The sequence below is a fragment of the Schistosoma mansoni genome (assembly GCF_000237925.1).
Source record: "Schistosoma mansoni, WGS project CABG00000000 data, supercontig 0136, strain Puerto Rico, whole genome shotgun sequence".
NCBI lineage: Eukaryota > Metazoa > Platyhelminthes > Trematoda > Strigeidida > Schistosomatidae > Schistosoma > Schistosoma mansoni.
In genome coordinates this window covers 538276-550820 of record NW_017386039.1, presented here as the reverse complement: position 1 = coordinate 550820, position 12545 = coordinate 538276, and the positions used below count along the sequence as shown (strand labels likewise).

Genomic DNA, 12545 nt, shown 5'->3' with positions numbered 1-12545 from the left:
ACTATGTGACACATCTACAGGTTAGGATCGTCCAATCGTGCCAAAACATTATCGACGCATCGTCTTCAATACGTTGCACAATCTCTCTCATCCAGGTGTTCGTGCATCCATCAAGCTCAGAGCCGAACGGTTTTACTGGCCCGGTATGAATAAAGACGTGGGGGAGTGGGCACGCTCCAGTGTAAGCTGCCAGTAATCTAAGGTCAGTAGATACAACACATGTCCCTTAGGCTCTTTCAAAACCCTTGATGTTCATTTCGACCATGTGCATCTGGATTTGGTAGGACCCTTACCAGATTCAAATGGATACTCATATCTCTTAACCTGCGTACACCGTTTCACTCGATGGCTAGAAGTAGTACCTATTAAGGACATTACTGCTGAAACAGTGGCTCGCGCTTTTGTCGAACGATGGGTAGCAAATTTCGACTGCCCTTCAACCACCACTACAGACTGCGGACGCCAGTTCGAATCTGGACTTTTCCGTTGTCTGACCACACTATTAGGTATCACTCGTTTCCGAACGACCGCCTACCACCCACAAGCATATGGGTTGGTAGAACGTTTTCATCGACAACTAAAAGCTTCACTATCGGCTACAAACGTTTCACAGTGGACAGACTCTCTTCCACTAGTCTTACTAGGTATCCACAATGCAGTGAAGGCTGACATTGGATACACTGCATCTCAACTGGTTTAGGGAACGACACTCCGACTTCCAGGAGAATTCTTGGATCATTCGGCTTCTTCATTGAACATGGATCTAAACTCTTAAACGAGCAGGCTTACAAACGCAATGCGTTCAGTTAAACCTGCATACACTCCACTACAATCAACTGATGTTTTCGTTCCACCTGACCTACGATATAGTACACATGTCTTCGTTCGTCGAGACTCACATCGACGACCTCTGGAATCAGCATACGAAGGACCCTTCAAAGTTCTCCAACGTGAACCTAAGTACTATGTAATCGATAAGAACGGCACGAACGATAGCATCAGTATCGATCGCCTCAAAGCACCGTACTTAGAAGGAAACCCTAGCTACGTCGATTTTCCCTCGGTACATTCGAACGACATGGCTCCTACACTTGTAGTACCTCATCCGACAGAAAACACGCATGTTGTTACTTCGTCAACGTCGAAAAATAAACTTAAGACAACGCGTTCTGGAAGAAGAGTAAGATTTCCAGAACATCCAAACGACTATTGCACGTTGGACACAAACTTTATCTCGAATTCCCTTTGCATTATTTATCATAAAAAAAGAATTTTTAATATGCTCATTTTTATATATTTATTTCAAAAAAGACGATTTTTTCGCTTATGAGCGTATATATTTTTTATATAAAAAAACACAAAAGAAAACCAATTTTTTTTCTAATCGCTTTTACGCTCACCTTGTGTCCTTACGCAAGTACGTGAAATTCGAAATGCACTCACGCGTTCTACTTTTATTCTTTTCCAGGACGGCTGGAAAAGAACGATGAAGTTTCTCAAGGAACCGAAATTTTCATTGTACTTTATTTCCTTATTAATATGTTGTACTTCATGGTCCCTTAGTGTAAGGAAAGACGACCAGACGCTGCTAAACATAGCAAGCTATCAGAAGAGTGTTTACCAACGACAAACTCGTTGGGTTTAAACTTCTGGCTGATCACGTCTTAGCGTCATCACTACCTCACTAGAGGGTGGAGTGATCTTCAGCTTTAAATAATCCTCAAAATCAATAGCTCATAAAGTGTCGGCCATTGGATGCTGACCACACTGTTTTAAGTGGACTTGTTTAACTGAAGGCTTTCGGTCATGCATCCGTACCAGATCACGTTACGACCCAGCGTGGGACACAGCTCCTACGTTCACTAGCCAGATTAGAGTAAACGCTTCTCGATATATTGATAACGTATCAAATATATCTTTCCGATCTCTTCGCATCTGACTTCTGATTTTAACTGGTTGGGGAACGCTTCGAATATAGGTGTTACTGGTTGCTAGTTGCCAAAACTACAAGACTAGTCGTATCTTCAGTACATATGTAGTCTGACTAAATTGGATTAAATCAAACTTAAACGTAGGCAGTATAAAGGTAATAGTTCAACTTGACACATTCTTTTTCACGGTAAATTAGTCACCATACGAGACACACAAACTACACAGAAGTCTAAATCAGAACACATCCTAGGACTCCACAAAGGACCACTGTTAGATTACATGATGCACAAACCAAAAATAAATACCAAACTGATTAGTGCTATTACAGTTGAGAGTCCTGACTGCCACTCATTAGATATTACCAAGGACTTGGGGTAGTACCAGGAGATGAAGAAGCGAGCACAAATTAATCGGTTGCTTTAAACAAGCCCCCCAAAAATATCGGACAATGAAACCGCGCTGAAAACGAAAGGTGATGTCCGCCCGCTTATGTCTCTTAAGATTACAATGTTTGCGACATTTCGTCCATACTTCAAGAAAAATACAATGTAAGATCGATTTCTAAGTCTCATAGGTTTAGTCCCTGTTCATATCAAAATGCCATCTTTGTCCCCAACCATGTCTGAGGGCTCAATCGTCAACTGGGTTAAGAATGAAGGTACTTAATAGTTCTTTAGCAATATAAACTATTTTGACAAGGAGAGGATGTAGCTGCTGGAGATGTCCTCTGTGAAGTTCAGACGGACAAAGCGGTTATTGCATTTGAGTCAGACGAGGAAGGTGTACTTGCCAAAATATTGGTGTGTTGTTTTGCATTATTCGTTATTTGCACACTAACTTTTTTCATTCACGGTGTTCCGTTGATCACAGTTCTACTTGTTTATCTCTGGACAGTTCCAGTTTTATATCTCAGACTTCTTGTGTAGACTAAACGTCCATTTTTTTGTGATATGTACTTTCAAACTTAATGTTAGATTTTCCCTGAGTTTCATTCAGCTGGTAATTTTTCATGCTAAGCGATTTCGTAGTAATGTCCAACCACCAAACAAAGCGAAAATCAAGTCCAATTTACAAGATCTCTCCTGAAAGTCGTTTTACATTTACATTTTACAATGTTTTTCCCAAGGGAGAGTAATATCTCTATGGTAACCCAATTGTCCACATGGTTGATGAAACCACTCTACTATCCGCCATTTCTCCTTTGCTTGCCATACTACACAGAGTTTGATTCTCATAAGATTGTTTTGTTCAGTCTGTTTAAATTAGAATCTTCTCAGTCGCAAGGTAAAGAAATGCAAGATAGTGAACGTCATTTGACCAGGAAGCCCTTGCTTGCAAGTTGTATGTTGATACAAGTATAAAACTAGTATTTCCGTAAGTTATCCTACCAGATCCTCTTAAAATATAGGAGTGTTAATCGCGTTTGGGGATTACTACTTTAATGGTAGAGCAAAACAACTGGGATTCCGTCTGAGTCTTGTTGAGTAGTAGGTCATTTGCAATCTCAGTTGCTCAGGTTTTTTTTGTCATTTTACTTATCCACATGACTAATCTCGGAGTTGGTGTCGACACCAGTACGCATCCGATACTTCGAAGGCGTTGCGGTTAAGTGTATATCTACCAGAATTTTTCACATGAAAGACATACATCCATCCTGCTGAGCAATAATACATTTTTATTTAAACCCTCACAAGATACATAGTGAAGAGCTTCTTTGTTTCCAAAAACGTTTTATCGTATCTATTACATTGCATAGTTGATCCAACTAGTATTTTTTCTGTCTACCCCTTCCGTTGTAAATAAAATTTCCTGATGTCTTCATCTTGTCAAACGTTTTCTACTTTAAATAGTAAATGTACTAACCTCATCCTTTGAAGAAAATAGGTGATGTATTTATTGTTTCGAATATCCAGGTTGAGGAACATATAGTAATCCTAACATTCAAATACAATTCTGATAAGTTCACTATGTTTTGATTAATTGGGTGAAACCTTACGCTCGTACAAAATGTTCTATTGACCACTTGATTCTCTGTAATTAAAAATGTCACCCCACAATTTAATGCCTTATAGGCACCCACCGGCTCATCAAATATCAAAGTCGGTAGTTTGATTGCTGTGTTAGCCACTCCAGACGAGCATTGGCAAGAGGTGGCTGCTTCTGCCGCATCACTATCCCAGCCATCTACAGCGGACAGTATTCCAAAGCAGTCAGGAATAAATCGCACCATTCAAGAACCACAGTCATACCGTCTTTGTTCCATGGGACCTGCGGTTCGTCTTCTGTTACAGTCACACGATATCGATGGATCTCAAATAATTTCTACAGGGCCACATGGTCAATTGCTTAAAGGGTAAGTTGAACTGGTTTCGCGAAACCCACAATTACTTATTCAGTATTTCTTAAACGGAAGAATGTGGCAGGTTTTTGAGCCTGCAAACAAGTGGCCAACCACTAAACTACTGCTCTTCACTTACTAAACTCTCGTTCTTAGGGCCCTAAATATAGCACGGGGGTTGTAAGAGGATTTATAGTTGTGTTAATATATCATATTTCTATTTGGTTATTCATAACATATACTGGTAGTCTGCAATTACAAATGACCTTATTCCTGAGTCATCAAATTGACGATTTTGGTTCGTAGCATATTGACTGAAGTATTTGGCTTACAACCAGTTGGTCAAAGGTTCCATTAGTTATTAAATGTCTGAAATTTTTTTATCAACTTATATAGCTAGATATCGGATTGGCATATCAGATTGTCGACTGTGCACAAGGACTGGGGGTTGTAACTTCTTGGTCGGTAACATGGAATATCTGAGGCATATAGCTTTTTAATTATCTTTTTATTCATTCCCTTTAAACCCCCAAATGCCCTGGTACGGCCTAGAGTGGGGAGAGTCCGCTCTCCCTCTCGAAATGCTCTCACATGGCCACGCGTATAAAGCCTCTGCTAGGGAAATCCTACTCACTGCCTTCTCGTGGCAGGGGTGTTGTTCACGAAAGTGAGAGGACGAAAAGCGAATGTCCGGCGCTTTAACCGGGTCGTTGGACACTGAAAGTCCACCTAGGGGAGTCGGAAAACCCTGATTCTAAACCAGTGGTGCACATGGGCTCCAGTATCTTGAGGAATCAAATGGCGTATGAACCAATTGTTGGTCACCGGCTACCATGGGACTGCATCTCCTCGCGATGCTCCACTGCCTTGTGGGTTAGACCTTTAGGTCAAAGGCTCTGGGTGTGGCCCCCTAATAAAACCACATGCTTCAGTTTAGGCACCTGGGCAGTATCACAGCCCTCACACAAACAAATGAAATGATGATTTCTACTGACAGTTTTATTCACGCTCCTGTGCATCTCAAGCCTGGACTCAGATTAATCACATCGCGGTTAGCTACCACTGGCGTGGTTGTGTTCAAGACTGCCGCTCCTTTTGGGGTACCTATCTGGAGTCTGATCATACCCTGGTCTGCGCCAATCTTACCTTACTTTTCAGTGGCCGAAGAATTGACCGCCACCAACGGATTGATGTTACTAAACTGGCTGCAACTTCTGTTGCAAGTAAGTATCGAACCGAGCTAGCTTCTAGGCTAGCTACCATCCCACCGAAAAGTATAGATGAGCATTGGTTGCAGCTGCATGACGCCATGAAAATGGCGAGAAAAGTCGCTTGCGGCTTCGCGAAACGTCCCGCTTATGAGCACTGGGTTTCTTCTGGCTCCTTACAACTGATCGAAGCCCGTCGGTCTACTCCGGGTGACCAGAAGTTTGACCACGAACGAAGGCTTTTACGCTACGAAATTGGGCAAAGCTTGCGTAGGGACCGAGAAGCCTGTTGGTCGGAGCGTGCTTATGAGATGGAAGCAGCAGCTGCACCTGGTAACTGCCGGAAGCTCTTCCAACTCATCTGAGCCACTGGCAGCAAGAAGTCTGGTGTGAGCGAAACAATCTGTGAGGATGACGGAATGCTAATCACTAACATCTGTCGACGTCTTGGACGAGGGGTGGAATTTTTTGAAGGGCAGTTCAACTGGCCTGCTGCTCCGGCGACATCGACCAGATTGTCCTGCCCCCATGGCCGGTGACGACTGATCCACCAAACGAGGCGAAAGTCCGCAAAGAACTCCAACTCTTGAAACGCTACAAATTACCGGGCCCAGATGACTTACCTCCGGCTCTTTTTAAAGATGGTGGTGACTTTCTGACTAAGGAATTGACTGTGCTGTTTACAAAGGTTTGGGAGGAAGAAAGTGTTCCAACATCATGGAATGAGTCGATAGTCCCTATCTTTAAAAAGGGTTCACGTCGTTCCTGTAACAACTATCGGGGGATAAGTCTACTTCCGATTGCGTCCAAACTATTGGCTTGTGTCATTCTTCGTAGGTTGTTTAAAACCCGAGAAAGATTGACTCGCGAGGAGCAGGCTGGTTTTTGTTCTGGTCGACGATGCATTGATCATATCTTCACCCTCCGTCAAATGTTAGGACACCGTCATACTTATCACAGGCCAACAATCGTAGTGTTTCTTGATATCAGGGCTTCCCTCGATTCGTTGGACAGGACTGTTCTCTGAGATTGCCTATTGAAGAAGGGTGTTCCTGAAGTTTATCAACATCTTAAAGGCCCTACATACAAACACCTCTCCATTGTTCCATTCAAGCAGTGGGGTTAGACAGGGTTGTTCAATCTCACCTTTCCTCTTCAACTTTGCCATCGATGACATTCTGGAAACAGCTCTGATGGATGTAAGTAATGGCGGTGTGGATCTGTTGCCTGGAGAACGACTTCTCGACCTTGAGTATGCGGATGATATTGTCTTACTGTGCGATAATGCCCAAGCCATGCAATGCGCACTTAATCAGTTGGCAATTAGTTTCCGCAGGTAGGATATGTGCTTTGCACCCTCCAAGTGCAAAGAACTCCTACAAGACTGGCAAGATTCTGATCCTGTACTCACCCTGGATGGTGAGCAGATTGAAGTAGTTGAGAGGTTCGTGTATCTAGGTAGGTGCATAAGTGCAGGTGGTGGCGTGAGTGATGAGATCGATGCACGTATAATGAAAGCCAGAGCGGCTTATGCCAATCTGGGCCATCTTTGGCGCCTTCGTGATGTTAGTCTGGCTGTAAAAGGTCGGATCTACAACGTGTCGGTGAGAGCAGTTCTGCTCTATGCTTGTGAAATCTGGCCTCCGAGTTGAGGATGTTAGACGACTCTGTGTTCGATCATCTTTGTCTCCGAAGGATTGCTGACATCCAGTGGCAACACCATGTTAGTAATGCAGAGGTTCGGCATCGTGTGTTCGGGCGCAGAGACGATAATTCAATTGATGTCACCATCTTGAAACACCGACTTCGGTGGCTTGGACATGTTCTACGATTGTCGTTCCAGAGAATTCCACGTCGTGCATTATTTGTAGACACTGGGACTGGTTGGAAAAAGCGGAGAGGTGGCCAGTGTATGACATGATGTCGTGTATCAAAGAAGGCTGTTCAGGACTAGCTGTTATATCTTGTGGCCGAGTGGATGTCTAGTTAATGTGTGACTTGATGAGACCGGCAATCAGAGGGCAACGAATTATCGACTGGAACAGTGACACACGAAACCGTACGAGCAGTCTAGAGCGTTAACCGGTCTTGCCTCTGCCTAGCCCAGCCAGTTAAGTCCAAAACACCAATAACAGCCTCTGTGGTATGAATCATTATTCACAAACATACTGGGTTTATATACCAACCAAACAGACGACATCGTACCATAAAATAGAAAATAACATTTGTACAATATTTAGCCAAATGTGGCTGTGAATAGTAATCAATAAACTGATGATAAATCAAGAATTGTACAATAATAGTTCAAAGGTCAAAATAAAGCTAATGATAAGAGGAAACGAATATGATTAGGTTAGTGACAATAGGAGATATACATATTACATTGGTCAATAAATGGTCCTCAAAAGTTACCATTAACAATTCTATTCGGGATACAACACTAGCTTCTGTTGATCCTTCACAACTCCCTCGTCGGGGTCCGAGAGATAATGCAACACAGTGGCTAGAGACGTTATCAGATATGGCTCAGAATAGAAGTGAGTGGCGATCCTGCTATAACCTTTTACTTTCTTCATAAAGAGTGGTTATAACTTTCTTAACTGAAAGAGTCTTATGGTTGTACATTTCAGTTCCCCCATCATTACCCATGTTTTTCATCCTATTTTTTTCTTTTATTTATACGCATCTTCCCCCTTTCTGTTCCCATTCTCACTGTTTTGTGTGGCGCATATGTATCTGGTGCCCATTTGTACCAATATGTACGTGTTTAAATAAATAAATAAACTAGTGCGCGAATCACTGTCCCAGGTCTACTAAAACCTCGCTCCAAACTACACATTGCAGCCTTCAACGTACGTACCCTATGTCAAATTGGTCAACAGGCCTCCTTGGCTAAGACCCTAGAATCTCGTACAATTGATGTATGCTGAGTCTACGAAACACGCATACAGGATCCTAGTGTGGTCAATCACTTGACCTCACGTTGCCAAAATGGACAGCCAACGAGATAAACCCTCTGTGTATGTGGTGACCCGATGGCTAGTTCTCGTGGACAGACGGGTGTAGGCATAGTACGAGGGCAGAACAGGTACTTCTAGAATCGATCTCTGTTAACAGTCGCTAACGTACTGTTCGGCTAAATGGCTCTGTAAGAACTTGGAAGGATAGAGACACACGTCGTCGCCTGTTGGTGGATGCAGACAACTTGGTTGAGGTCCGCGTGACTATCGTAACCAATAGTTGAAGACTCTGGGTGACATGGCTCAGAATCGATCACAGTGGCGTAGGTTTATACACTCTCTGTCTTCCCTTAAACCTTGAGATTAAGATTGCTTCATATCTGTCTTTAGGTTATTTCTTTCCAAGAAATTAAAAAATTCGACTCTTTCATACTTGAAGTTACTGGTAATAGTAAAATCGAAATCTTAAACTAATTATTCAACATCGATAAGGTTATATTTTATGTTTTGTGTATTCAATTTACTTGGTTATCTTCATCCTAGGGATGTTTTAGCATACATAGCTAACAACGAAATTAAACCTGTTGTATCTAGTCAAGAAAAATCAATTAATGATATCCCCGCTATACAAACTGTCTCGTCAGCAGCCAATTTCACAGATATCACGTCATCGAATATGAGGAATTCTTTCGCCCAACGTTTGTCAGAATCAAAATTGTCTATCCCACATGAATATATTCGCGCAACTGCTCGCATAGATCGTTTAAATGAATTGATAACAGAACTGAAAGTGAATTCGGATATAAATTTTTCTATAAACGATTTCATTGTCAAAGCTTGTGCTTTAGGCTTAAGGGTAAGTTTGTTTTTCTGTTTGGTATCGAATACATTAATATATGGCTCGCAAACCAAAGCCGACCAGCTGTCGAATATGTAAGTTATATTACTTTTTTCTTACCTTATATTCTAAAATGAGAATTTACATCCATGGATTTGTTACTCACGAAGTCTAAACTGGAAAAGAAAACATCACCAACAAGGCCCAATTCCTTGCAAAAGTACATCACTGCAATGCTAGATACAAAATTGTTAGTCATAAGCTTACTTTCTTATTTTTTTTTCCCGTGTGTTGTAAGCCTGCGACTATTTAAGAGAAATAGATTTTTCCTCATGGGTGCCAAACAGTATGAAATACCTAGATATATGTGGTTTCATTCATTGATTATATTGACTTTTGAATAGATCTTAGACTTTTTATATCATGTACTCGTATTTCCAGAAAGCAGTGTCAAACTAGAAGACAAAGCTGTTCACTTCCATCACCCAGTATAGCACCATAGTGAGAGCTATGTTTCGTTTTTCAGACTTATTATTCAGATAAGAAATTTTATCGTTGAGTTATCCGTGATTACCTGGTCCTTGACAGTTCCAGTCAAAATCTAACAGGATTCAAAATAGAACATTTTTCCAATGTGAATACCGTATCTGACGATATCAAACTAGGTATTTTATCTCAGTGACATACTTGAATTTGTTACTGTTATCACGCAATCTTTTGGTTAATATAAGATAGGTAATTATCTAATTCTTCAAATTGTTTAAAGAAAAGGTAGATTTCCTTACAATTCGATTGAATATGGTCTTAAGTGCTTTAAGTATATTTCTAAGAAAAAAGTATTAGGTGGCAAAGTAATTTAGGATTTGCAATTATTTATAATTCGATTTCATTTTCAACCCATCAGTTAGTTTATATCTTTTTTATTGTGACATGTTTTATATGTCCACTGAAGGCAGAAGGTGAGGTTAAGAGTCCTACAGACAGGTGTGCTGTGCATAAGATTTATTTTTTTGGACTATATTGCATAACAAGATCCCGCTAAAGTTTGCTACATTACTAATTCGTAATCAGGCATACTCAATGTCGACAAACTACTGTTTTTAGGTGATGTATAAATAGATAACCTATTGAATCCATCTACAAGTTTTTGAAAAAAGCGTTTAACTAGCTTTAACATGTTGAGTAAACAACATTCAGATACAGTTCTGCAGCTATCTATCCACTTTTTTATTTATGATAAGCATCCTATGGTCATAGTTATGAAATCGCATCGTTTTCTGCCTTTGTTAAGCTTGTTCCAGATTTAAACGCCATTTATGATTCTCAAGCCGAGTCTCCCATTTATCTGAGATCAGTCGATTTAAGTATGGCAGTAACAACTAGATCAGGGTTACTTACGCCAATTTTGCATTCTGCAGACTCACTTATCGTTTCTGATATTTCGAAGTTGTCACAACAGTTAGTGCAGAAAGCACGAGATGGTCTATTACAACCACATGAACTTGACGGTGGGAGTTTCACGTAAGTGTCTGTTTTTAAATGTTTTCTAGTAAACCATAATCCTTAAATGTTCAACAACCATACGCATTAAAATACGAAGCAGTGTTTGTTAATATAATTCATTAAATTTCCATCAATAAAGATAGGAGAGAAATAATTCATCCAAATCCTGGAAGATTCCAATTATTTTAAATTAAAACTCAGTGCAATTTCTAAATCATCCAGCGGCCACTGTTACTGGTAAGGTTAACTTATTAAGAGCTGAGTGTTGTAACTCAACTTCGCCTAAAGTCATTAAATTAGTTTTCCAAAGCTTTATTAGAGATATTACAAACACCTAGGCCTAGCGCAACACGAAAGTAAAGTATTAGGAATAACCAACTGTGAAATTAATATCAACCTTAAATATTAAGAGGTACAGATATTCCTAGTTTTAGGCAAAAGTTCTGAAATTCACTAAGACCATTTGAGTTAAAAGTAAATCTTCCTTGCTCGCATTACAAATTCACCACTAATTTCAGTACTAAATACCTCATGAATCGCTTAGATTTCCAACTTTAAAAAATAGTAAAAGTAAAACACTATATATCATTCAGCCTTTCGTTGGTATAAATTGGGGAACCCGGAATTTGTATAAGTTTTATGAATAATCCGGTTCGCTACTCATGAGCCCTTTATTTTATACAAGACAGTCCATGCACGACTTCGTGAATTAGTGTTACGCAAATTTCGTAAATTTATCCATCTTTCTTTTCTTAACAGAATCTTTAATCTTGGAATCTACGATATTCGAGAGTTCACCACTATTGTGAATCATCCTCAAGTAGCTATTTTAGCTGTTGGGACTGATTTGCCAGAGGCTTGTATCTCAACATCATGTACAGAAAATGAAATAACTTTTTCAACCGATATAACGCTAACATTGTCAATGGACTCACGATGTGTAAGTGAAGTTGCTGCATGTTCTTTCTTGAAGTACGTTTGTAGTTTGTTAGGAGACTATCCGCATCTTTTGCTCGATAGTGATCCTGTTTCTTTGTTATTGAAGCGTAATAATACATCCTCTCAACGAGATGATGAATTTGATAACTTAATCCTTTCGAAAGTGAATACGGATATTATTCAAACCTTAGTTTGATTCACTGATATGTGCTGTACCTTACTATTTCTCCTAGTTTAATTTATTCTCTACTTACAGTTATTCTATTTTGAAAGTTATATACATCTGTAAAAGCAACTCCCATTGAAAAAACTAGGCTACTAATAATTTTGGCTGTTCACTTTTGTTTTACTGGTTATTGATTAGAATTCCTATTTGTACTGTCTTATCATGGATAAATACATAACTTATAAGGTAAAAGTAACTTGCTAACCCTCACGAATAAATAATATTTATTTTGTACAACACTACAAGTGTCAACCTTATGACCGATCTCAACCAAATGTTTCTCAATGGAGGAAGATGTCTGTTTATCCTGTGATTTTATTTGACCGTTGGAATTCATTTGTTTCTTCACCCATTTGCGTATGTGTTCCCCCACCCCTAATTGCAGACCACGATTGCTCCTCCCTATGTACGTGTTTCCGCACATACATGTAAATTGATAGACACAAAGCCCCCAAATGCCCTGGTACGGCCGAGAGTGGGGAGAGTCCGCTCTCCCTCTCGAAATGCTCTCACATGGCCACGCGTATATAGCCTCTGCTAGGGAAATCCTACTCACTGCCTTCTCGTGGCAGGGGTGTTGTTCACGAAAGTGAGAGGACGA

The 12545-nt window shown here is 40.3% G+C and overlaps 1 protein-coding gene across 1 annotated transcript; it reads left to right on the top strand.

Annotated features, from left to right (window-relative positions):
- The first annotated feature begins 2375 nt into the window (after positions 1 to 2375).
- On the top strand, positions 2376 to 12159 carry Smp_066410 (Pyruvate dehydrogenase protein X component,mitochondrial precursor (Dihydrolipoamide dehydrogenase-binding protein of pyruvate dehydrogenase complex) (Lipoyl-containing pyruvate dehydrogenase complex component X) (E3-binding protein) (E3BP) (proX),putative). The gene is made up of 7 exons (XM_018789286.1): positions 2376 to 2480; positions 2513 to 2590; positions 2632 to 2732; positions 4005 to 4285; positions 8982 to 9294; positions 10568 to 10797; positions 11539 to 12159. Exons 1-7 carry the CDS (start codon positions 2408 to 2410, stop codon positions 11912 to 11914), a joined length of 1452 nt encoding a protein of 483 aa, XP_018646480.1. The 5' UTR covers positions 2376 to 2407; the 3' UTR covers positions 11915 to 12159.
- Positions 12160 to 12545: the final 386 nt, after the last annotated feature.